Source organism: Capricornis sumatraensis, chromosome 20 (assembly GCF_032405125.1).
Source record: "Capricornis sumatraensis isolate serow.1 chromosome 20, serow.2, whole genome shotgun sequence".
Lineage (NCBI taxonomy): Eukaryota > Metazoa > Chordata > Mammalia > Artiodactyla > Bovidae > Capricornis > Capricornis sumatraensis.
Window position 1 is genome coordinate 63,012,628 of NC_091088.1, and position 22,699 is coordinate 63,035,326.

Here is a 22,699-nt window from a genome sequence, read left to right on the forward strand (position 1 = left end):
CCACAACTCTTTCTTGCTGCCCTGGATCTTTCTGGGGTCTCCTGGTGGTTCTGAAAGTAAAGAACCCACCTGCAATGCAGGAGACTTGGGTTCACTCCCTGGGTGGGGAAGAGCCCCTGGAGAAGGGAGCGGCACCCCCCTCCAGTATTCTTGCCTGGTGATTCCTTATGGACAGAGAAGCGTGGTGGGCTACAGTCCATGGGGTATGGACATGACTGAGGCTAACACTTTAGGGCTGATTCTGTTGTAACAGTCATTGGGATTCTGCTCCTTTCCTTGTGTGATTTTCCTCTAAACATGTCAGCAGCTGATGTGGTCTAATTTTATTTTTAATATATTTTTTAAAATTCAGGTCCACATAATGACAGCACCATGATGACAGAAGTCCTCCTCATTTCCTTTATTTCCGTAAAATATTCATAGAATAAAAATTATTTTTAAGACTGCATAGGGGACACTTTGGGGAATCCCAGGTGGCTCAGTGGTAAAGAATCTGCCTGCCAAGCAGGAGACTTGGGTTGGGTCTCTGGGTCAGGAAGATCCCTTGGAGGAGGGCATGGCAACCCACTGCAGTGGACAGAGGAGCCTGCATGGACAGAGGAGCCTGGCGGGCTACAGTCCATGGTGTTGAAGAAAATGGACATGACTCAGCAACTAAACAACAACATGTTACACCTGAGTGGCAATAAGTACATCACCGTGTTAGTGCAACCATCACCATTGTTTCCAGAATGCTTTCATCATCCCAAACAGAAACTCTGGGTGGAGTGTCAGCAGGGGAGAGCCCGACAGGGCTTCGAATCCAGCCCGTGGTGTGGGCCCCTCCGTCCCCTGCGTGGGGAGGAAACAGAGCTGCTCCGACTGTGCGGAAGTGGACGGGAACCGTCTCTGGCAAGTCCTCTGACCCGAGGGCCGTGTTTCCCAGCGAGAGGAAGCAGGAGATGCATGGGTTCAGTGACTCAGGGAAGAGATGAGGCTGCTGGAAGGACCAGGGTCACGACGGGGAGGAGACGGGCTTCAAGATGAGCTGTGCTTAGGAGGAAGGTCGGGGAGCCTTTAGTGATTTGTTGGATCCGTAGAAGGGGGTGGGGATTAAAGGCGGGCAATTTCGCCTAGCACCCTCCCCCGCCTTGCCCCTCACCCCGTCCCCCTCACTCCCCTTGCGCCCCATCCCCTTCTGGCCTTCAGATGGGGGCTGTCATCAACGGGACAATAAACCCAGTAGAGCAACGGGTTTGAGGAAGAAAATAGCAGCTGAGTTTTGGCCGCCCGAGTGTAGCAATCCCAGGAGCCATCCCAGCGGAGGTGTGCACTGGGATGTTGGTGGTGAGATGCCCCATCACTCACCTGAGGGGTTAAAGACGGGGTTTCCTTTGTCTCTGACACGCCCCCTGCCGGCCTGGCTGACTTCCTTGTGCAGCGCCTCACTCTGCAGGGCAGACCAGGCTCTTGAGTCTTTTCAGATTGGGATTCAACGGGGATTGGACTCACCCACCTCCCCAGCCGTGGTTCAGGGACAGGAGGGGTGGGACAGGGCGGTTGGCCCCACAGACCTCCTGGAGCACAGCAGGGACCTCCATCCCTGACAGTGGGCTGGTGGGGGGGTGCGGTGAAGCCGGTCCCCAAGTGGAATCATCAGGTGCCCCTGCCCACCCTCCTTCCTTTCAGCCTCCTGCCCTCCCCTCAGCCTCCTCTCTCGGGGCAGTGCTCACAGGAGGCCCAGGAGACAGAGGAGGAGGAGCAGAGTCTTGACAGCCGCTTCCCAGATGGCTACCAGGACCGCCTCTGCCGGCCGCGCTGACGGCCCTGCGGGAGAGCGGACGAGGCCGCGTCACCCGCTGGTCCTCAGCCTCGTCCTCCCGCTCCCAGGTGGACTGCGGTCCCTGGCCTTCCAGGCTCCCCCCACTCACCGGATGGAGGACCCCACGTGCCCGCCTCCCCCCATCCCGCCACCTGCCCGCCCAGCCGTTGTCGTCGGGGGCACTCAGGGCCTGCGGGCGGGGCTGGGCCTCCAAGGGCCGCCCCCGGACACTCACTCTGCAGCGAGAGCCTCAGGGAGACGTGCTGGGAGCCCAGGGCGTGCTGAGCGCGGCAGGTGAACTCCCCTTCGTCTGCCATGAGCACCCGCGGCAGCTCCAGCACCTCCGGGTGGCTGGGCGGTGAGGCGCGGAGGGTCAGGCTCCCCCGGGCCCAGCTGATCCTGGCGGGGGGGTTGCTGTCGACGACGCAGACCAGGCGCAGGGACTGGCCCTCCGAGACTGAAAGAGAGGATCCGTTTTCCTGGGCTTTGGATGCTAGAGGAAAGGAGACCGAGGGTCAGAGAGACCCAGAGACAGGGAGGAAGAGGAAGATACACTTGGAAGAGGGCCGAGAGGGAGCGGCCCACAGACACTGACTGGGAGAACCACAGACTCTGTGAGAGGGATCCAGAGAGAGTGAGCGTGGTCCCTCAGCACTGCTGTGGGCTCAGTCCGAGCGGATGGGCTCTGCCTGGTGGATCCAGTCCCCACGAAGCAAACAGGGAGGCTCTTGGCCTACACAGGACACCCCTAAGTGCTGTCAGCCCTGCTAATTCCACATGCCCTTCGTTTAGAACCCACATGGACCCTGAAAACTCTTGTCCCTTATTCATGGTTTCACTTGACACCAATTTACTGATTTAACAAGCTGTCTGTCTCCAAGGAGGCTCAGGCTTCCCTGGTGGCTCAGTGGTAAAGAACCCGCCTGCCAGTGCAGGAGATTCGGGTTTGGGTTGGGAAGATCTCCTGGAGGAGGAAATGGCAACCCACTCAAGTATTCTTTCCTGGAGAATCCCATGAACAGTGGAGCCTGGTGGGCTAAAGTCCATGGGGTCACAAAAGAGTTAAGACATGACTTAGTGATAGCAACTAAACAAGGATGCTCACTCTTAGAAACAGCCTGGTGAGGAACTCGGGCCCAGGAACAGGGGCTCACAACACCACATATTACTTATGGTGGCAGTGACTCTGGGTGGCAAGAGCCCCTGTGTATGGTAATGTGAATGCTACTGTCAGGTCCAGGAGGGCATCCTGGAGAAGGCAACATCTGCAGTCAAGTGTAAAAAGGAAAGCAGGGATGGCAAGATGATGATGAAGGGTTGGAAGGGCATTAAGGGAAGGAGGAACAGAGCTTGCAGAGATGACCAAGGCCTGTGCATATGGGGAAAAAGCACACAGACTTGCAAGTCTGGAGGGAAGGCGTTGGGGTGGGTGTGGGGGGCCTGCAGAAATGGGGCCACAGGACAAACAGTGGCATTTGTTTTTTTAAACTCAAAGCGGGAGAAGCAAATGTGATTGATAAATGTAGCTGCGGGTATGCATATATGCTAAGTCACTTCAGTCGTGTCCAACTCTTTGTGACTCTATGGATTAGCCGACCAGGTTCCTCTGTCCATGGGATTCTCCAGGCAAGAATACCGGAGTGGGTTGCCATACTCTCCTCCAGGGGTCTTCCCAATCCAGGGATTGAACCCAGGTCAATGATTCCTTACCACTGAGCCACAGGCAGATTCCTTACCATCTGAGCCACCAGGGAAGCCCAAGAATACTGGAATGGGTAGCCTATCCGTCTAAGCACTGTGAAAATCACTGTGTATGTATGCTCAGTTGCTCAGTCATGTTTGACTCTTTGCGACCCCATGGACTGTAGTCCGCCAGGTTCCTCTGTCCATGGAGATTCTCTAGGCAAGAATACTGGAGTGGATTGGCATTCCCTTCTCCAGGGCATCTTCCTAACCCAGGGATTGAACCCAGGTCTTCCACATTGCAGGTGGACTCTTTACCATCTGAGCCACCAGAGAAGCCCACTATATTCAATATCCCATGATAAAGCATAATGGAAAGAATATAAAAGAATATTACAATAGTTACAAGATTACTCGTGCAGTGTTTCAGTTAGTAACACCACAATTTCCCACTGACAGATGCAGAAGGACTCAGAATTCATCCATGCACTGGAGTACTCCACAGTCCTGAAGAAGAATAGGGATGTCTGAACTACTGCTATCAAGGGATGCCTAAGATGCTTTAGGCAAGCAAACCAAGGCTCAGAGCAGCTCATGGACACAGGTAACTTTCCACAAGGGGACTGGGCATCTGAGGACAGACTCTGCTGAACATTTTGAATTTTTGATCCTGTGAAATACATATGACAAGCCTAGACAGCATATTAAAAAGCAGAGACATCACTTTGCTGACAAAGGTCCATATAGTCAAAGCTATGGTGTCTCCACTAGTCATGTACAGATGTGAGAGTTGGACCATAAAGAAGGCTGAGCACTGAAGAATTGATGCTTTCGAACTGTGGCGCTAGAGAAGACTCTTGAGACTCCTTTAGACCGCAAGGAGATCAAACCAGTCAATCCAAAAGGAAACCAACACTGAGTATTCATTGGAAGGACTGATGCTGAAGCTGAAGTTCCAATACTTTTGCCACCTTATGCGAAGAGCTGACTCAATGGAAAACACCCGGGAATGACTGAAGGCAGGAGGAGAAGGGGGCGACAGAGGATGAAATGGTTGGATGGCATCATTGACTCAAGAGACATGAATTTGCAAAAACTCCAGGAGATAGTGAAGGACAGGGAAGCCTGGCATGCTGCAGTTCATGGGGTTGCAAAGAGTTGGACATGACTGAGTGACTGAACAATACATAACCTGTCAAAATAGATGTAAATTACAAACTATTGGGAGAGCATTTCCCTGGTGGTCCAGTAGTAAAGAATCCACCTGCCAATGCAGGAAACATAAGTTTGATACCTGGTCCAGGAGGATCCCACATGCTGCAGGGCAACTAAGCCCGTGTGCTTCAACTACTGAGTCTGTGCTCTAGAGCCCAGGAGCTGCAATTACTGAGCCCACGCACTGCAACTACTGCAGCCTGCACACCTAGAATCCGTGCTCTGCAACAAGAGAAGCCACCGCAGTGAGAACCCCTACACCGAAAGCAGAGAGTAGCCCCTGCTTGACACAACTAGAGAAAAGCCTGTGCAGCAACGAAGACCCAGTGCAGCGAAAAATAAAATTTTAAATGTAAAACTATTTAAACAAAAAATGTTTTTAAATGTAAAACTATCGGGAGAAAATAAAGAGCAGAGCTGGAGGAGTCAGGCCGTGGGTGGTGAGACGCTTTGAGGGGTGGGCTCTGCCCTGTGGATGCCGCCCTGCTCTTGGGGAGCAGAGGAGGAAGTGGACAAGTCCCAGGGGAGTGAGGGGAGGTGGGGACAGCTGGGCACAGCGGCCACGGGGGCAGAGGAGGGGCAGGGACCCCTGGGTTCACCCACTAGGAGGCTCTGGTCACTGGGGTGGGTCCAGAGTGAGGCAGGGACCAGCAGAGACCAGCCCAGCCCTGAGCCAGAAGCAGCCTCGCTCCCGACAGCCCAGGAGGGGACTTCCTTCCTACCTGTGTTGTTTCCTTGGAAGACAGTCACAGTCAAGTTCTGTGGAGGGTCTGGGACAGAGAGACATGGCGGATCCACGTCACTGGTGAGGCCTTGGTGGACCTGGGCCCAGTGTCCCCAGGAGCTGCAGAAATGGGGAAAGGGTGGGGGGGGGACGGGCATCCTCCTACCCTCTCCCAGCCTGGATTCCAGAACCCGGTGTCTGAGGCCCTGGTGCCCCCTTCCCCTCTGCCCTCCGACCCCATCAGGGACCCGGGTGTCCTGGCCCAGCTCTCACAGGACACGTTGAGGCGGACGACCCTCGCTGTGGTCACTTCAGCTCCAGGCAAGGTCACCTGACAGGTGAGCTTGGTGCCGTGGTCCTGGGGCCGTGGAGTCAGGGTGAGCACCGATGAGAGACTTGTCGTGAGAACCTGGGAAGAGACGGTGGCCCCCTTCCAGGAGAAGATGGGGGGCGTGCCCCGCTCACAGGCCCAGGGCACAGAGCAGGTCAGGTTCCCGGGGCGGCCGGACACCAAGGTCCCCGAAATGAGGATGTCAGGTGTGTGGGTGAGGGCTGATGAGAGGAGGGGGGAGACAGGGGATCAGGAGGAGGGTTTGGGGTGTGGCCCCAGAGAAGCCTCAGACTTCGGTCCAGTCTCTCCCCCTGGGCTGCCACTTTACCCCAGATGCCCTCCCAGGAGGAGCTCCCATCCCAGCCCTGCCCTGGGACCCTCCCTGTGACCTCTCCTGGACCTCCCCCCACAGCCCACCTTACCTGTCACATGCAAGGAGAGCTGGTTAGACATAAAATTGTTTTTCACACTTCCTCGTTCCATCCGAAAAAAGTATGAACCATTGTCCCTCCTCTTGGCGTCTCTGATCTCCAAGGAGCAGTTGTAGGCCCGGGTGTCCCCGAGGAGATGGAATCGCCCCTGGGTCTCCTCCTGCACTTCTCTGTCTGGGTTGTTTGTGGCCACAGGAGCATCCTTGGATGTCGCCGCCCCTTCCCGAAACCAGTAGCCCAGAGTTGAGGTAAAAATGGCCCAGACATCCCAGGGGTAGGAGAAGGAGCAGGGCACGAGGACACACAGGCCCTCCTCCACCGTCACCAGCTCCGGCGCCTGCAGCTTGTAGTTCTCCTCAGGCCCCATCTGGCCCTCGGCTCCCTCCCTCCGCCAGAGCAGGGCCACCAGCAGCGGCAGTAGCAGCATGTCTGTAGTGGGCGGTGGCAGATTCCCCCAGGGCAAGCCTCTTTCTTAAGGTTCATTTCGCAGGAAATGGAAGTTGCGAGATCTAGACGAGGCACCAAGCAGGAAGACGAGGGTGAGGTCAGAAGGAACCTCTGTCAGAGGAGGAACTTCACACCAGAGAACGCTGGCAGCGGAAGAGCCCTGAGGGATCCGACACCCACCCACCACCTCACGTCCACTCCTGGGGACGCTGGGCCAAGGAAAGTGAGAGACTTGCACAGATTCACACCCCATGTTGGGCCAGAGCCCCGCCTCCCGCCTCCCTGTCAATGCCCTTCCCCTTGGGGATAAGCGACAAAGAGTCCCTTCTGGCCAAACCCCCTGAGTCACAGCTTGTAGGTGTTTGTGAAGATCGGTCCAGCCAGGGTGGGACCTAAGGACATGGGAGGTGGGGGCGAGGAGGTCAACTGCATATCCTCCCTCAGTGTCACACACCCTTGAGGCACCGTCCAGTGGAGAGCCAGTAAGTGTCCCAGCATTTGGAGCTCCCTGTGAAGAGGAATTGTAATTCTGTGAATATTTGTTTTATGGATTTTGAGGCTCCATTTGTAGATGCATACATGTTTAAAATTTTATATTTGAGGGGGACAGTGAATTAAACCTTTGCTGTTTATGAAGTGCTCCTTCTTAATGCCTTTGGCATCAAAAACTCACCCAAGGAATTCCTTGGTGGTCCAGTGGTTAGGACTATCATTGCCCAGGACTAGGGTTCAATCCCTGGTTGGGAAACTAAGATCCCTGCAAGCTGCACAGCATGGCTAAAACAAAACAAACGAACGAACGAACGTCAACAGCAAAAAAAACCTTCTCCATCTTATGTTAGGATAACGACATCAGCTTTTCATGCTTAGTACTTGCACCATGTATCTTCTGACATCTCGTTTCAAACTTTCTGAATCCTTAAGTTCTAGTAATGTTTCCTGTAAATATGGGGAGACAGATTTCCTTCATTTGTCCTGTCCTTCGTTCCTCCAAAAGCACAGGGATGTACTCTGCTTGCTCCTGAGAGGAGAGAGCAAGGTGAACTTGACACACCAAGACTTTCTCCTCACCCTCCAGCAGGGAGCTGGGCGGGGCATCAGGAACCTGGAAACCTAGGAGTTGGCAGGAGGGGTGTGGCCAGGAGCCTCAGGGTGGGAGGTCACGAGAAGTAAGTGGGATAGTGCGCTTAACCCAGCAGAGTGTCTAGAATACGGTGAGCCCTTGGAGGCGGCTGTGATTGTTTTTGTGGGTTGGGGTTGTCGGGTTACCACAGTTGCCCCCATGCCTCTGAGACTAGTTGCCACACAGCCCTTCCGCCTTTCCCCAGAGTTACTTCCTCTCACTGTTCCAGTACATGACAGGCTCTGCCCTGCCTCTCCGGCTTTGCTCATGCAAACCCCTCTGCTGGGGGGCTTTGGTGCTCAGGACACATAGAATTAGGACTGCCAGGCTGGGAACCATCCACCACTGGGAACCATCAGAATCTACTGGGCGAGAGTCTTGCTCCTGAATACGGGGAAGAACATTCCTCTTGTGCAGCTGGTGGGTGTGGAGGAAGCGGTGGGAAAGTAGGACAGGCACTGGAGAGGAGGCCCATTAAATGGGTTTATTGTCGGTTTCCATAATGTCTTAGGACATTCCCATTGCTTGCTTTCTTTATTTTGCTGAAACACGTTGCTTTGTCTTCTCTTGAGTTTATAATGCACAATCCTTTCCTTAGATACAGAGTCTTTTTATCCCCTCTGCCATTTTCCAAGATCCTTCTCTATTCCCTTCTCCCTAAGCCAACTGTACTCCTTTCTCCATGAACTGCTCCTCTTAACTACAATGCAAAGAGTGAAAATAGAATTTAATCTTCAGGAAGCTATGCTGGGTATGAAGAACACATAAAGCATTCCTCTTCAATACTCGAAGTATCTGTGGTCCCCTCTCTAGGGCCTGGGACTTTGTAATACTGAGGGCACCTACGAATGAGAGGATTGTGTAAAATCGTGTTAAGCTCTTTCCCAGCTCTAATGACCTACGATGCAATGTATTCCATGTACATTTTAGAATCCAGCTCATCGAGTTCTACCAGAGCTCTCACTCAGAATTCGAGATTGCCTTGAATTTACCCATCTGACCTCCTAACAATATTGAGTCTTCCAATCCATGAACATGGTACATAGCTCCATTTATTTAGGTCTTCTTTCATTTCTTTAAGCAATATTTTAATGTGCTCAATATACAGGACTTACATACATTTCAATTCATTTCACATTTCATGTAACTGTAAACTGCATCTTTAAAAAAATATTCAATTTCTAATTGCCTTTGGCCAACACATAGAATTACAAAGGAACTTTGCAATTTGAATAAGTACCTTAACACCTGGCTGAACTCTATCTGGGCTTCCCAGGTGGCTCAGTGGCAAAGAATCTGTCTGCCAATGCAGAAGACGCAGGTTTGATCCCTGGGTTGGTAAGATCCCCTGGAGAAGGAAATGGCAACCCACTCCAGTACTCTTGCCTGGGAAATCCCATGGACAGAGGAGCCTGGCAGGCTACAGTCCATTAGGACACAAACGAGTCAGACACAACTAAGCAACTAAACAAAAACAAACTCTATGCTTGGTGTTAGCAGTTTCTCGGCAGATAATTTTAGAATTTCTAGGCACACAATTATTACATCATCTGTGAACAAAGACTGTTTTAGTTCTTTTATGAATTGGATAGCTCTTATTTCTGCTTCTTGCATTTATTGCACTGGAGAGAATCTACAATATATTGCTTAATAGAAGTTGTAAGAGCAGCCATCATTGCCTGATTTCCAGTTCTGTGACTTCTGGGACTGGCCCCTCCAAGCCTTAGGAGAAGTTGTCAGCAAAAAATTTATGTGTTCCGAGTCCACAAAAAGCTTTGTGTCAGGATCTTCATTACCTGTTTTCTGTGTATACTTTTACTGCTCTTTCACAACAGTCTAACTAGACAGGAATGGTGTCCCTGCTCACAGAACAGTAAAGTGAGGCACAGAGAGACAAAGTGACTCATTTGATGAGTGACACAAATGAATGTGAACTCAGTTCTTTTGGTCACAGCCCTCCACTCCTGGGCAGCAGATTGAACAAAGGTCTGTCTAGTCAAAGCTGTGGTTTTCCCAGCAGTCATGTAGGGATGTGACAATTGGACCATAAAGAAGGCAGAGCACCGAAGAATGAATGCTTTTGAACTGTGGTGCTGGAGAAGACTCTTGAGAGTCCCTTGGACTGCAAGGAGATCAAATCAGTCCATCCTAAAGGAAATCAACCCTGAATATTCATTGGAAGGACTGATGCTGAAGCTGAAGCTCCAATACTTTGGCCACTTGATGCGAAGAACTGACTCATTGGGAAAGATCTTGATGCTGGGAAAGATTGAGGGCAGGAGGAGAAGGGGGTGACACAGAATGAGATGGTTGGATGGCATCAACGACTCAATGGACATGAGTTTGAGCAAGCTCAAGAAGATAGTTAGGGAAGATAGCCAGGGAAGCCTGGTGTGTTGCAGTTCATGAGATTGCAAAGAGTTGGACACGATTTTAGCAGCTGACCAACGACAACTTTTGGTCACAAGTCCTATGGTCTTCCACCCATACCAGGGGATTCTGACCACTGCCAAGAAGGCCATTTGTTTTTAAATGATTGGAGACTGAGTGTTACAGGCTGAAAACTCTTGTCCTTATAAGAAGAATGAATTAGGACACAGAAACACACAGAGGGGAGGCCGTATGAGGACATGGGGGGAAGACAACTATCTCAAAGCCAAGGAGAGAGGGCTCGGAGGGAACCAAGCCTGCCGACACCTTGACCTCAGACTTCCAGGCTCCAGACCACGAGAAAAGAATTCCTCACTTGTGTATCTTGATCTCTGAGTACTCAGTGTGAGAGCCTTCCTGTTCCTGAGGCTTCGGCTTGTGAAATCGGAGGAAAGCATAGTGAGGCTCTTGTTCATTTCTTGAGATGGGGCCAGCCCCATCGGGGCTGGGGTGGTCTGCAGGGGTGTCTGTCAAGGACTGGGGCTGGCGTTCCTGAGAGGAAGGAGGAGAAAGGATTCAGATCCAGGCAACAGGGTCTGGGAGAACTGTGGAGTCAAAGACGATGGAATGGAATTGGAACTGATGGAACTTTTATCATTTGCCCATTCATTTGTTCAAACATAGTTAATTCAGATTGACCAGCCCTTCGTGAGTGTTTACATGAACCACGTTATATTGTTTAAAATTGCTAGGAGAGAATACTATTGTCATATGTGTCTTAGAAATAGTAAAACTAAGGCCTAAGAGAGATTATACACATTGCTTTCCTGGAGACACACCTCTGTAGATGCACCCCTGAGCCAGGACTTGAAACCAGTTCTTTCCAACTAGGGTGCTGTGCTTTGTTCAGGCTGTGTGTGTAGGAAGCGCTGTGTGCGGAGTGATGGAAAAAGGAGACATAGTCGCTCAGATTATGCAGTGTGTTGTTTTATGTGTGTGTGTGTGTTTGTTTTTTTTTTCTTTTGAGGGAGTGGTTTTGTTTGTTTTTGCCACACCACACAGCTTGCGAAATCTTAGTTCCTTGACCAAGGATCAGATGGATGCCCTGTGCCATGGAAGCTTGGAGTCTTAAGCATTGGACCGCAGGGAAATCAGGGAAATCCTGCTTATGGTTTTCTAGGCAAGGCAGTTAATAGACAAATACATTTCAAGGTCTAAATTTGATAGGAGATACTTTGAAATGTAAACAGGGTGGAGGTGGGCAGGTTCTAGAAGACAGAGTAGAGATCAGATCCTGCAATAAAAATGGCAACCAGATCCCCTCACTCACATCTGCTCCCTGCCTGCAACACCCTCAGGCTATAGGAGCATGAACTAGAAACCCTCAAACAGCAGCAAAGAGAGGCCGACACATCATTCTCAGATTAGGAGAAAATGGTTGCTGTTGTTGTTTAGTCACTAAGTCGTGGTTCTTTTGTGACCCTGTGAACTGTAGCCTGCCAGGCTCCTCTGTCCAGGGGATTTTCCAGGCAAGAAGAGCAGAGTGGATTGCCCTTTCCTCTTCCAGGGGATCTTCCTGACCCAGGGATTGAACCTGCATCTCCTGCCCTGGCAGGCAGATTCTTTACCACTGAGCCACCTGGGAAAGTGAAAGTTGCTCAGTTGTGTCCAACTCTTTGCGACCCCATGGACTATAATCCATGGAATTCTCCAGGCCGGAATACCGGAGTGGGTAGCAGTTCCCTTCTCCAGGGGATCTTCCCAAACCGGGGATCGAACCCGGGTCTCCCACATTGCAGGTGGATTTTCTACCGGCTAAGCCACCTGGGAAGTCCGAGAAAATTGTTATTTTACTTTATTTTTTTGGCCACGCCACCCGGCTTGCAGGATCTGAGTTCCCCTGACCAGGGGTCAAACCCAGCCCCCCCCACAGTGAAAGTGCCAAATCCTAACCACTGGGCCACCAGGGAATTCCCATGAAAATGGCTATTTTAGAAGATAGGGAGAAGGCTGCCCATATTAAGGAAAAGCAAGGTGGAAATAAGTAAGTTAATAGTTTAAATCTACTATAGCCAAAACACAGAAAGGAAAAAAAAATGTGTCTGTTAAGAACTGTGACTGAAGTATCTGTATACAGATGAACCTCACCAATCAAAAGATAGAGACAGTGACTTTTATTAGCAAATGAAATTTAACTACATAGTTAATCCATGATTCATTCCAGGAATATTGGAATCACCTACTGTGAGTTACGAGCTAAGCATTCCTCTAGGTGTTGGCAAGACAACAGGGAATAAAGTGATAACAACCGCAACAAACTGCCTTTGGGACTTGCTAGAGGAGGGAAAGGTTCTGATTGGTTATCAGGAGAACTTGCTTCATACACACCAGAGACTCTTCTAATCATGCCTCATAACTACTCTGCTCTTCCCTGGTGGCTCAGATAGTATAGAATCTGCAGGCAGTGAGGGAGACCTGGGTTTGATTCCTGGGTCAGGAAGATCCCCTGGAAAAGGGAATGGCTACCCACTCCAGTATTCTTGCCTTGTTACAATAAGTTTTAACCACTGGACCACCAGGGAAGTCCCAATATTAATAATATTCCCACGTCACAGGAAATAAATTGAGGTCAGAAAGAGGACATCATTTGTCCAAGGTCACACAGCTTATAAATAAGATAGGATTTGAATGCAAGCAGTCCAGCTCCAGAGTACATGTTTTGAACCATGATGCTATACTGACTCAATGAGATACTCATGAAAAAAAAGATAAAAAGAAGGTTACTGAACATTTGAAAGTAAAATAACAGAAAAGATATCTCATGATTTCTGACAAGATAGGGATTGAACACACACTAAGGATTCCATTACCCAAGATTAACCAAGAAGAAACTGCAGGGGGAACTATGTAAACTAAATTTCAAACCTGATTTTCTGTCTTCTTGTTCTGCCAGTTCCTGAGAGAGTTTTGAGATAATCAGCCCTAACTGTGGATGTGCCTATTTCTCCCTGCAACTCTATCTGCGTTCGTTGATTTATTTTGAGAGACAATGCTCCATTACTGGGGGCATCCACACGTAGGATTTTACATCTTTTAATAAGTCACTAGAGGCCATATATAGAGAGTGAGCATTACGTGATTCCATTTAGATGACACTCGAGAATGGACAAAATGAATCAATAATGATAGAAATCAGTGATTGTTGGAAAGGGGTGGGGGTTGAATGAGAAGGGGAATAAAAGAATTGGGGGCCCTGATGGAAATGTTCCCTATCTTGACTGGGAACATGGTTACAAGATGTATGCGTCTGTCAAAGTTTGTATAACTTCGTACTTAAATGGTGTAAATACCTCTATATGGGCTTCCCTGGTGACTCAATGGTAAAGAATCTGCCTGCCACTGCAGGAGACGTGGGTTCGATCCCTGGGTGGGGAAGACCCTCTGGAAAGGGAAATGGCAACCCACTCCAGTATTCTTGCCTGGAGAATCCTATGGACAGAGGAGCCTGGCGAGCTATGGTCCATGGGGTCGCAAAAGAGTCAGACACAAGTTTGTGACTACACAACGACAATGTCTCATTAAACTTGAAAGTAAATAACAGGGTGGTAGATTTGAAAGATTCCCATCAGGAGTGATGAACTGTGGCGCTGGGGTGCATCAGGCTGTCTAGCTACTTCCTATCCTCAGTGAGTCTGACATAGGTTAGGTTTGGGCTAATTCTCTTCCCCATAATCAACGTGAGAAGAAAAGGCTAAAGCTCTAGGAGGATATGATAATCTGACATACCAAGCAAAATACCCCACAACCAACCAACTAAACCATCTACATATTTCATCAGAAGCAGCAGTGCTAGAGTAGTTGAATCAGTAGTTTTAAACAACGCCACGTGGAATTCCAGGGAGTGCTGGATGTTAATAGGGAAATGCCAAGAGCTCGGACCAGGGATACCACCCACAAGGGATAAACTGAATGGGACCGCCTGCCCCATTACTCACCCTGGAGCCTGAGCCCACGGCCTGGTTCGTATCATCCATGCTTTGCACTGGCTGGGTCTTTCTGCGGGTCTTCACTCTAAAGGAACAGCCCCGGGCGTTTCAGCCTGCTAATTTGGGTCATGGGGTAGGCAGACCATCCCCTCCTCCCTACGAAGAGCACGGAATGAGGGAGGAGGTGGCAGTGGATCCAGTGTCCAGGTGCTGCCACCTGGACAACCCAAGAGCTGGACTAGGGCTGGGGAAGAAACCTCCAGGCTTGGTCCAGTTGCTTACGGGCTGATTCATGCCATCACTCAGCCTTCTTTCTCTGTCTCGGGGCTTTCCAACCAGTCCCCCGGCCCTCCAGCTCAGGTTTTCTGAGATTCCATGACCCTGAGCCCTTCCCACCCTGGGCTTCTCCCTCCACCATGGAGCCCCCTCTCACCTGAAGATGAGATACAGGCAGAAAGAAAGCAGGACTGTGACACTAGCTCCCCCAACTGCTCCCAGGACCTTGCCAGCCCTGGGCTGTGGTTTACCTGTAGACAATTTGAATCTTGTTTAAACTCCAACCCCAATACATGGCATCTTCCCAACAGGCCACCCCTCTCTGTGTTGTTAGTGTACCCGCCTCCCCCTTGACTTCCCATCCAAGACTCAGTCACTGGACGTTTCCATCGCCCTGTAGACTCTGGGGCCAGCCCCTTCCCCTGGACTCAGGACTGAGAATCTTCTACCACCAGCCATGCCAGCTGGGGCCCTGGGGTGCCCCTCCTCCGAGCTCCATCCCTCTGGGGCTGTTCAGGTTGACTTGTGCTTCCTTCTCCCAAGTTCATATGTTGAATTCCCCTCACTCCTAGTCACTCAGAATGTCTCCTTATTTGGAGAGGAGACCTTTACTGAAGTAGTCAAGTTAAAATGAAGGCCCAGCAGGGCCCCCTGGTGGCTCAGTGGGAAGCAGTGTGCCAGCCAACGTGGGAGACACGGGTTCGATCCCTGGTCCAGGAAGATCTCACATGCCTCAGAGCAGCTAAGCCCCTGCGCCACAACTACTGAGTCTGTCCTCTAGAGCCCGAGAGCTGTAACGACTGAAGCCCTTGCTCCCTACAGCCCGTGCTCTGCAACAGGAGAAGCCACCTCAGAGAGCACCACAACTCGAGAGTAGCCCCCGCTCTCCACAATCAGAGAAAGCCCCCATAGCAACGAAGACCCAGCAGAGCCAGAGATAAATTATTTAATTAAAAAACATGAGATCAGCAGGGGCTAATCCGATATGACTGATGTCCTAAAAAGGGGAAATTTGGACACAGACACAGGCAGGCAGAATAATGCCATGTAAACATGAAAGCGGGGGTGGGGAGGCTTCCCAGGTGGCGCTAATGAAGAAGAACCTGCCCCCCAATGCAGGAGACCCTCATCCAGGCAGAACCTGCCCTCCAGGGCAGGAGGGGTCCAGCAGCCGCGGGGGTGCTGTGGGTTCGATCCCTGGGTCAGGAAGATTCCCCTGGAGGAGGGCATGGCAACCCATTCCAGTATTCTCGCCTGGAGAATCCGATGGACAGAGCAGCCTGGCGGGCTGCAGTCCATGGGATCACAAAGAGTCGAACACGACTGAAGCGACTGAGCACTCACAGACACAAACACGAAAGCAGAGATAGGGGTGATGCTCCTACGAGCCAAGGAACACCAAAGGTTGCCAGCAAAACTTCCAGAAGTCGTGGGGGAGAGGCCTGGAACAAATCTCGCAGCCTGCGATGAAATCAACCCTGCTGACACCTCGATCCCAGGCTTCCAGCCTCCAGAACTGGGAGGTGTATCTTTTTAAGCCCCCAGTCGGAGGTGCTTTGTTCTGGCTGCCCTAGCAGACTCATATAAGGATCCAGGCTCCTATCCTCTTGGGCATCACCCCTCGGCAGACCCCTGACCTGGCAGCAGCAGGACGGACCCGCTCCGGGCCCCGTGGACGTTCAGGGCCTCGCAGCTGAGGCTCAGGCCGGAGCTGAGCCCCTCGCGGAGGCTCAGGGAGCTGTTGGCCCAGGGCCCAGCGGAGCTGGAGGTGACCTTGAAGGAGGCATTGCTGAAGTTCTCCTCCAGCAGCCCCTCGCCCAGCCGCCAGCGCAGGGAGGGGGCCGGCCGGGCTCGGGAGGAGCAGCTGCAGCGCAGACCCTCGTCCTCCTGGGAGCAGGAGGGGCCCAGCAGCTGCGGGGGGGCTGCAGGGAGAGATGGGAGGGGTCAGGGGTGCCCCTCCCCTCCCTGGAACCCCGGCCTCCTGTCCCCAGGGGACCCCACACTCACAGACCACGAAGAGGCTCAGGGAGATATTTTGGGAGCCCAGTGGGTTCTGAGCCCGGCAGGTGAACTCTCCTTCTTCTGCTGCCCCTACACAAGGCAGCTCCAGGACCCCGGTGCTCGAGATGGGGGTGGCCTCCAGGGCGGGAGACCCCCGGAACCAGCTCAGCTGTGCAGGGGGGTTGCTGTCAGCAACACAGAGCAGCTGCAGCGCCTGGCCCTCCTGGACGGGAAGGAACGAGGTGTTCTGCAGAATCTTGAGGGCTTCGGGGGAAGAGAAGGGCAGAGACAAAGAGATGGGCTGGGCAAAGCTGGCACCTCTCTCATCCTGCGATGTCCACTCTAGCTCTGGGGAGAGGACTGGCAGAGTCTGAACCACAGGAATTCAGAAGAAGCCCCAGCAGTTTACCTGGAGCTGCCCAGACAGTACATCAGATGGGGCATAGAGGGTTCAGGACAAGGATGTGTGTGTTTGAGACGCTCAGTCACGTTCCACTCTTTGTGACCCCATGGACTGTAGCCCTCTAGGCTCTTCTGTCCATGGGATTCTCCAGGCAAGAATACTGGAGTGGGTTTCCATGCCCTCTTTCAGGGACTCTTCCTGACCCAGGGATCGAACCCGGGTCTCCCATATTGTGGGCAGGTTCTTTACCATCTGAGCTACCAGGGAAGACCTGGTAGACAAGGATACAGTGAGCAAACGCAGTTATGGGACAAAGAAGAGAAAACAGAAGGCGGTAAAACATCAGAGAGGGATTTCCTTGGTGGTCCAGTGGTTAGGACTCCACACTTCCACTGCAGGGGACACGGGTTCGATCCCTGGTCAGGGAACTAAGATCCTGCATGGTGCATTGTGGGGCCAACTGCTGACCAGCTCCCCCCCTCCCCCCACCAAAAAAAAAGTCAGAGAGAAAGCAAAAGGAATGTGACAGCTTCTTTTGAATTTAGCCAAAGAAAGCTGTGGGTGAGCTGAAGGTTAACTTCAGGGAGCTGAGCTTTCGGGATTCCACACCCCCCCCCCCTCCAGCTCTCCCGTGTCTGACCTCAATAGCTGGGCCCTCAAATATATTCCACTTAGTCCTCTGAGGGGACTTCCCAGGTGGGACTAGTGGTAAAGAATCCACCTGCTACTGCAGAAGACGCAGGAGTCGTGGGTTCGGTCCCTGGGTGGGGAAGATCCCCTGGAGGAGGAAATGGCAACCTACTCCAAGCATTCTTGCCTGGGAAATCTCATGGACAGAGGAGCCTGGTGGGCTACAGTCCATGGGGTCGCAAAGAGTCTAACAGGACTGAGCAGAAAGTCCTCTGAGGTCCAGTGAAGCTCTGTCCTGGCAGAGACCTGGGTTCCATCCCCAGTCTGGAGGGAAGAGGTTTCTTCCTACCTGTCCTGTTTCCTTGAAAGATGCCGATGGCCACGTGCTGTGGAGCATCTGTGACAGAAGGATAAGCAGGATCAACAACACTCGTGGTGAGGGAGTGGGCGGGCATTGGTGCCATGGAAACAACCACGGGCGGCCCTTCCTGTTCAGCTGCAAGACCCGGATGTCAAGCCCCACCCCAGCTCCCCCGGCCCGCACAGCCTCAGGCCCCTCCCGCATCCTCACCCCTCACTCACAGGTGACATTGAGCAGGATGGTCCGCTCCACCATCGCCCCGCTTGCGGGCAGCTTCACCTGACAGGTGAGCCTGGTGCCGTGGTCCTGGGGCCGTGGGGTGACGGTGAGCACCGACGAGAAGGGGGTCCTGGGGCCCAGGGAGCTGGGGGCAGCTGACGTCCAGGAGAAGATGGGGGGCGTGGCCCGCTCACAGGCCCAGGGCACAGAGCAGGTCAGGTTCCCTGGGCGGCCGGGCTCCAGGGCCCCCGGGCTGAGGACTTGGGGCTGGTGGGTGAGGGCTGGTGAGGACAGAGAGGATAGGGCGGGCCCCCTTGGCATATTGTTAGCCTGCCCCGGGGTCTTGTCGTGGTGTCCCCACCCCAGCCCTGGTTTCCCATGCCCCTTTCTTTCCCTGAGTGCCCCTACCGTACCTGTCACGTTCAGAAAGAGCATCTTGTTTAGATATGGGAGTGTCCTGAAGTGTGTCTCGACTTGAAAGAAGTATGTCCCGCTGTCCCCTGCGTTGACATCTGTGATGCTCAGGCTGCAGTTTCTGGCCTGGGGCTCCCCGGGGATGGAGAATCGCCCCTGGGTCCCCTCATGCAGCTTCTGTTCTGGCTTGTTCGTGGCCACCGGCGGATCGCGTTTTGTATCTGCCCCTTCCCGGAACCAAAACATGTAGAACTTTCCAAAGGAAACCCAGGGGTGGGAAAATCTGCAGGGTACGAAGACACACAGGCCCTCCTGCACTGTCACATTCTGCCGCAGTTCCAGGCGCTGAGCTAGGGGTACTGGGCAGAAGAAGAAAGTCAGCCTGGAGCTCCAGTGCCTCGCCCCAGTGTATGTGTGTGTGTGTGTGTGTGTGTGTGTGTGTGTGTGTGTGTGTGTGTGTGTGTCGGGGCAGGGAAGTTCCCCGCGCCCCTCAGCCCACTCACCTCCCAACGGTACTGGCGGCAGCAGCAGCAGCAGCAGCAGCAGCAGCCGCATCCCTTCCTGATGTCCCACGGGGCAGGATCCGCCTTCTGGATCAGTCTGAAAGAGAAGGGCAAGCTGCAGATAAGGGGCGGGCAGAGGAAGCTCTGCCAGGAAGCTGCGGTGAGGATACCAGGCCACAAGCCCCTAAGAGGAAACTTCAGGCTTAGAGTCAGCTGTGGTTGGCCCCGCTGAGATCATTCTGCCGTTTCTGCATATTGGAAGGTGACCCTGAGGATCAGAGGAGGCGAGGGGCTTGCCCGAGTGAGGCAGTGAGGAAGGATGAGAGCCCCTGAGTCCTGCCTCCTGGGCTCCTGCCCTGTTTTCTGCACTGGATAAGGGGGCTCCCCTGTCTAGCTCCCCAAGAGTCATGGTCTGGGGAATCCTCATGGAGGCGGCCTGTTAGGGATGGAACTGGAGGTATCCTATACGAGCACCAGGGGCAGAAGAAGGTGTAGATGAGGCAAGAGAAGCAACACATGCCTATACTTCATTCATTCATGAACTAACGAAACAGGACAGATTTGGGGACTTCCCTGGTGGTCCGGTGGTTAAGAATCCACCTTGCAGCACAGGGGATGCGGGTTTGATCCCTGGTTGGGGAACTAAGATCCCACATGCCGTGGGGCAGCCAAGCCCATGTGCCACAACTACTGAAGCCTGTGCGCTCTGGAGCCTGCGTGCCACAACTAGAGAGAAGCCCGTGTACCACAACGAAAGAGCCTGTGCACCGCTACTAAGACCCAGCGCGGCCAAAATGCTTTTTTTCTCTTTAAAACAAAAAAGACAGGTTTGACTCAGTTCTCACCCTCGACTAACTCAAACAGTAGGGGAAGACAAACAAACCTGAGCTTTATTTAAGGGCAACGGGGAGCCACGGAAGGTTGTTGAGTAGAAGTGGGACAGAGTCATATAGGTATAACATAATCTCGCTGAAGCCAGTGTAGGGAACAGCTGGAAGGGAGAGGCTGGAGGCCAAGAGGAAGCTTCTGTGATTGGGAAGAAGAGAACCACACCTGCGGGGAGATAGCAGCCTGTGGGATGGAGAAGGGATGCCACTGAAGACACTTTGAGGAAGTGAGATTTGAGGGGAGGTGTGGGGGGCCGGGGAGAGAGAGGCATTTAGAGTGACTCTCTGAGCCCTGACTCTGGCAACTGGGGGCTGGGGGATGGAAGTGCCACTGCCAAGAGCAGGATAAATGTGCAGTCTAGGCTGGGCAGACAGGGCTGAGAAGGCAGCAGAGCTGCCCCTGGAGGTCATAGACACATTCACCAAGCCGGGGCAGAGGGCCCTGGGCGGGGCAGTGGGAACCCGAGCGCCTGCATGCCCGCACGCCCCCAATTAAGCTTAACTGTGGGGTGTAGGGAGAGCCGGTGGTAGTGACCGAGATGGCCTGGTCAGGAAGAGAACACGTGGTTATTGGTGACCCAGGTGAGAGTTTTGCCAGGGACGGGAGAGAGGGAGCGGCAGCCAGACAGCAGGGAGCAGAGAGGTGAGGCGAATGCGGGGTGAGGGTGGGGTGTGTGGAATCCCACTGACCGCCTTTAGCCCTCTCCATTTAAGCTTGAAGACCCCACTTCTGCCCCAAGCAGTAGGAACCAGCCCCTCCATCACTGCCCCAGAGGAGCGCTTCCTTCCTACCTGGGCCATTTCCTTGGATGGGGGCCAATAGCCCAGGCTCTTGGAGCATTTGGAATGGAGATAAGAAGGTATTTTCTCCTTCAATCATGGGGACAGATGGTGACTTTAAGTCTGGCTGGATCTGCAGAAGGGTGGCAAGGCAAGAATGCTGGAGTGGGTTGCCATGCCCTCTTCCAGGGGGTCTTCCTGACCCAGGGGTCGATCCTGCATCTCTTGCGTCTCCTGCGTGGTGGTGGGGGACTGTTGTGGTTTCTTCTCCCTTTTCAGGCCAGGCTTCTGGCCAAGCATCACGTCCTACAGGCACTGCGACTGGGCCCCTCCTCAGGGACCCAGGTGTCCTGACCAACACCGAGAAGGTATGCTGAACCTGACTGGGGCCAGGAGCTCAGCCGAGTCGGGAGAGACAGCCTGAGCTGCTAGCATCAGAGGGAGCTGCTTAAAGCAGTTGAGTCAAAATGAAAATAACAATTAAGCCTTTAATCACCTATTGTGATGATATAAGCAACAGTCTAAATGGAAAAGCAGTGACTCCCCCATGTTCCGGAATGGTTGCAGGGATGTTAAAGAAAAAGATGTGATTCTAATTGTTAAGGGGAAAAAAATTATTCTTGGCACTTCTTTTTTTCACTTAAAAAAAATTGGAGTATAGTTGTTTTACACTGCTGTGTCTGTTTCTGCTGTTCAGCAAAGCGAATCAACCATATGTATACATACGCCCCCTCTTTTTGAAATTTCCTTCCCATTTAGGTCACCACAGAGCAGAAAGCAGAGTTCCCTGTGCTGCGCAATAAGTTCTCGGTAGTTACTCGTTTTATACACTGTTGCTGTTTAGGTGCTCAATCACATCCGATTCTCTGCGGCCCCATGGGCCCCACCAGGCTCCTCTGTCCATGGGATTCTCCAGGCAAGAATACTGGAGTGGGTGGCCATGCCCTCCTCCAGGGGATCTTCCTGACCCAAGGATCGAACCTGCATCTCTTACGTCCCCTGCGTTGGCAGGCGGGGTCTTGACCACTAGCTCCACCAGGGAACCTGACACACTGTAGTATATATAGGTGAATCCCAATCTCCCAATTCACCCCACCACCCACCCTTCACCCCTTGGCAACCACACATTTTTTCCTTCCATTTGTGTGTCTGTTTCTGCTCATGACACTTAAGGAACCACGAAGCAGAGTTCATTCAGGACCGTTGTCATAGGTTCAGGGACCCCTGCAGTGGGGGTTTGCCACAGGGGAAAGAGACCAGGCTCAACTCTGACAACGATGAGGGGTTTATTGCCAAAGAGGAGGGTGAGGGGTCAGCAGATGGAAAATGACTGAAAGAAAACATCGGGGGAAAGGTGGCTTCAGGCTAAACTGACCCACCAGGCTTCTTGCTGAAGGCAGGACAGGATGACCGGACAGCAGCTGGGGGCTGGAGGATGAGGAAGCCCATCAGATATGGAGGGTAAGGGATGTGGGTTACACTGACTTCCCTGGTGGTGCAGTGGGTAAGAATCCACCTGCCAGTGCTGGGGACACGTGCTTGTATCCTGGTCCTGGAAGATTACACGTGCTGCAGGACAATGAAAGTCCGTGCACCACAGCTACTGAGCCTGGACTCTGGAGCCAGCGAGCCACAATTCCTGAAGCCCACGTGCCTGGCGCCTGTGTTCCACAACAAGAGAAGCCACAGTGAAAGCTGGTGCACCACAACAAGGAGTAAGCCCCGCTCTCTGCAAACAGAGGAAGCCTTCACGCAGCAATGAAGACCCAGTGCAACCAAAAATAAATTAATTTAAAATATATATATATATTTTAGGTATGGGGAGGGAGGTGGGAGGGGGGTTCAGGATTGGGAACATGTGTACACTCGTGGCAGATTCATGTTGATGTATGGCAAAACCAATACAGTATTGTAAAGTAAAATAAAGTTAAAAAAATACATATATATATATATTAAAAAAAAGAACTCAAAGAGCCTGGCTAGAGTTGAGCCAAGGGGAGAATCTTTGTCAAGGGGTCTGATGGGCCAGCACAGACATGAGGGTCATTTCATGTACCAGGGACCCAGAACAAAAAGCTGCAGCGGATCTATGGATCCTGGGTTGGGGCGTGGGG

General features: G+C 52.5%; 1 protein-coding gene across 1 annotated transcript; it reads right to left on the reverse strand.

The window, feature by feature from the left end:
* Positions 1 to 458: 458 nt before the first annotated feature.
* LOC138096882 (sialoadhesin-like) lies at positions 459 to 19,867 on the reverse strand. Its single transcript, XM_068993129.1, has 14 exons — positions 19,802 to 19,867; positions 18,919 to 19,015; positions 18,415 to 18,774; positions 18,004 to 18,282; positions 17,771 to 17,818; positions 16,395 to 16,652; positions 16,025 to 16,309; positions 6,177 to 6,656; positions 5,697 to 5,975; positions 5,422 to 5,469; positions 2,037 to 2,294; positions 1,713 to 1,806; positions 1,348 to 1,429; positions 459 to 1,027 (listed from the first exon to the last, which is right to left on the reverse strand). The coding sequence occupies exons 1-14, from the start codon at positions 19,865 to 19,867 to the stop codon at positions 995 to 997; spliced, it is 2,667 nt and encodes an 888-aa protein (XP_068849230.1). The 3' UTR covers positions 459 to 994.
* Positions 19,868 to 22,699: the final 2,832 nt, after the last annotated feature.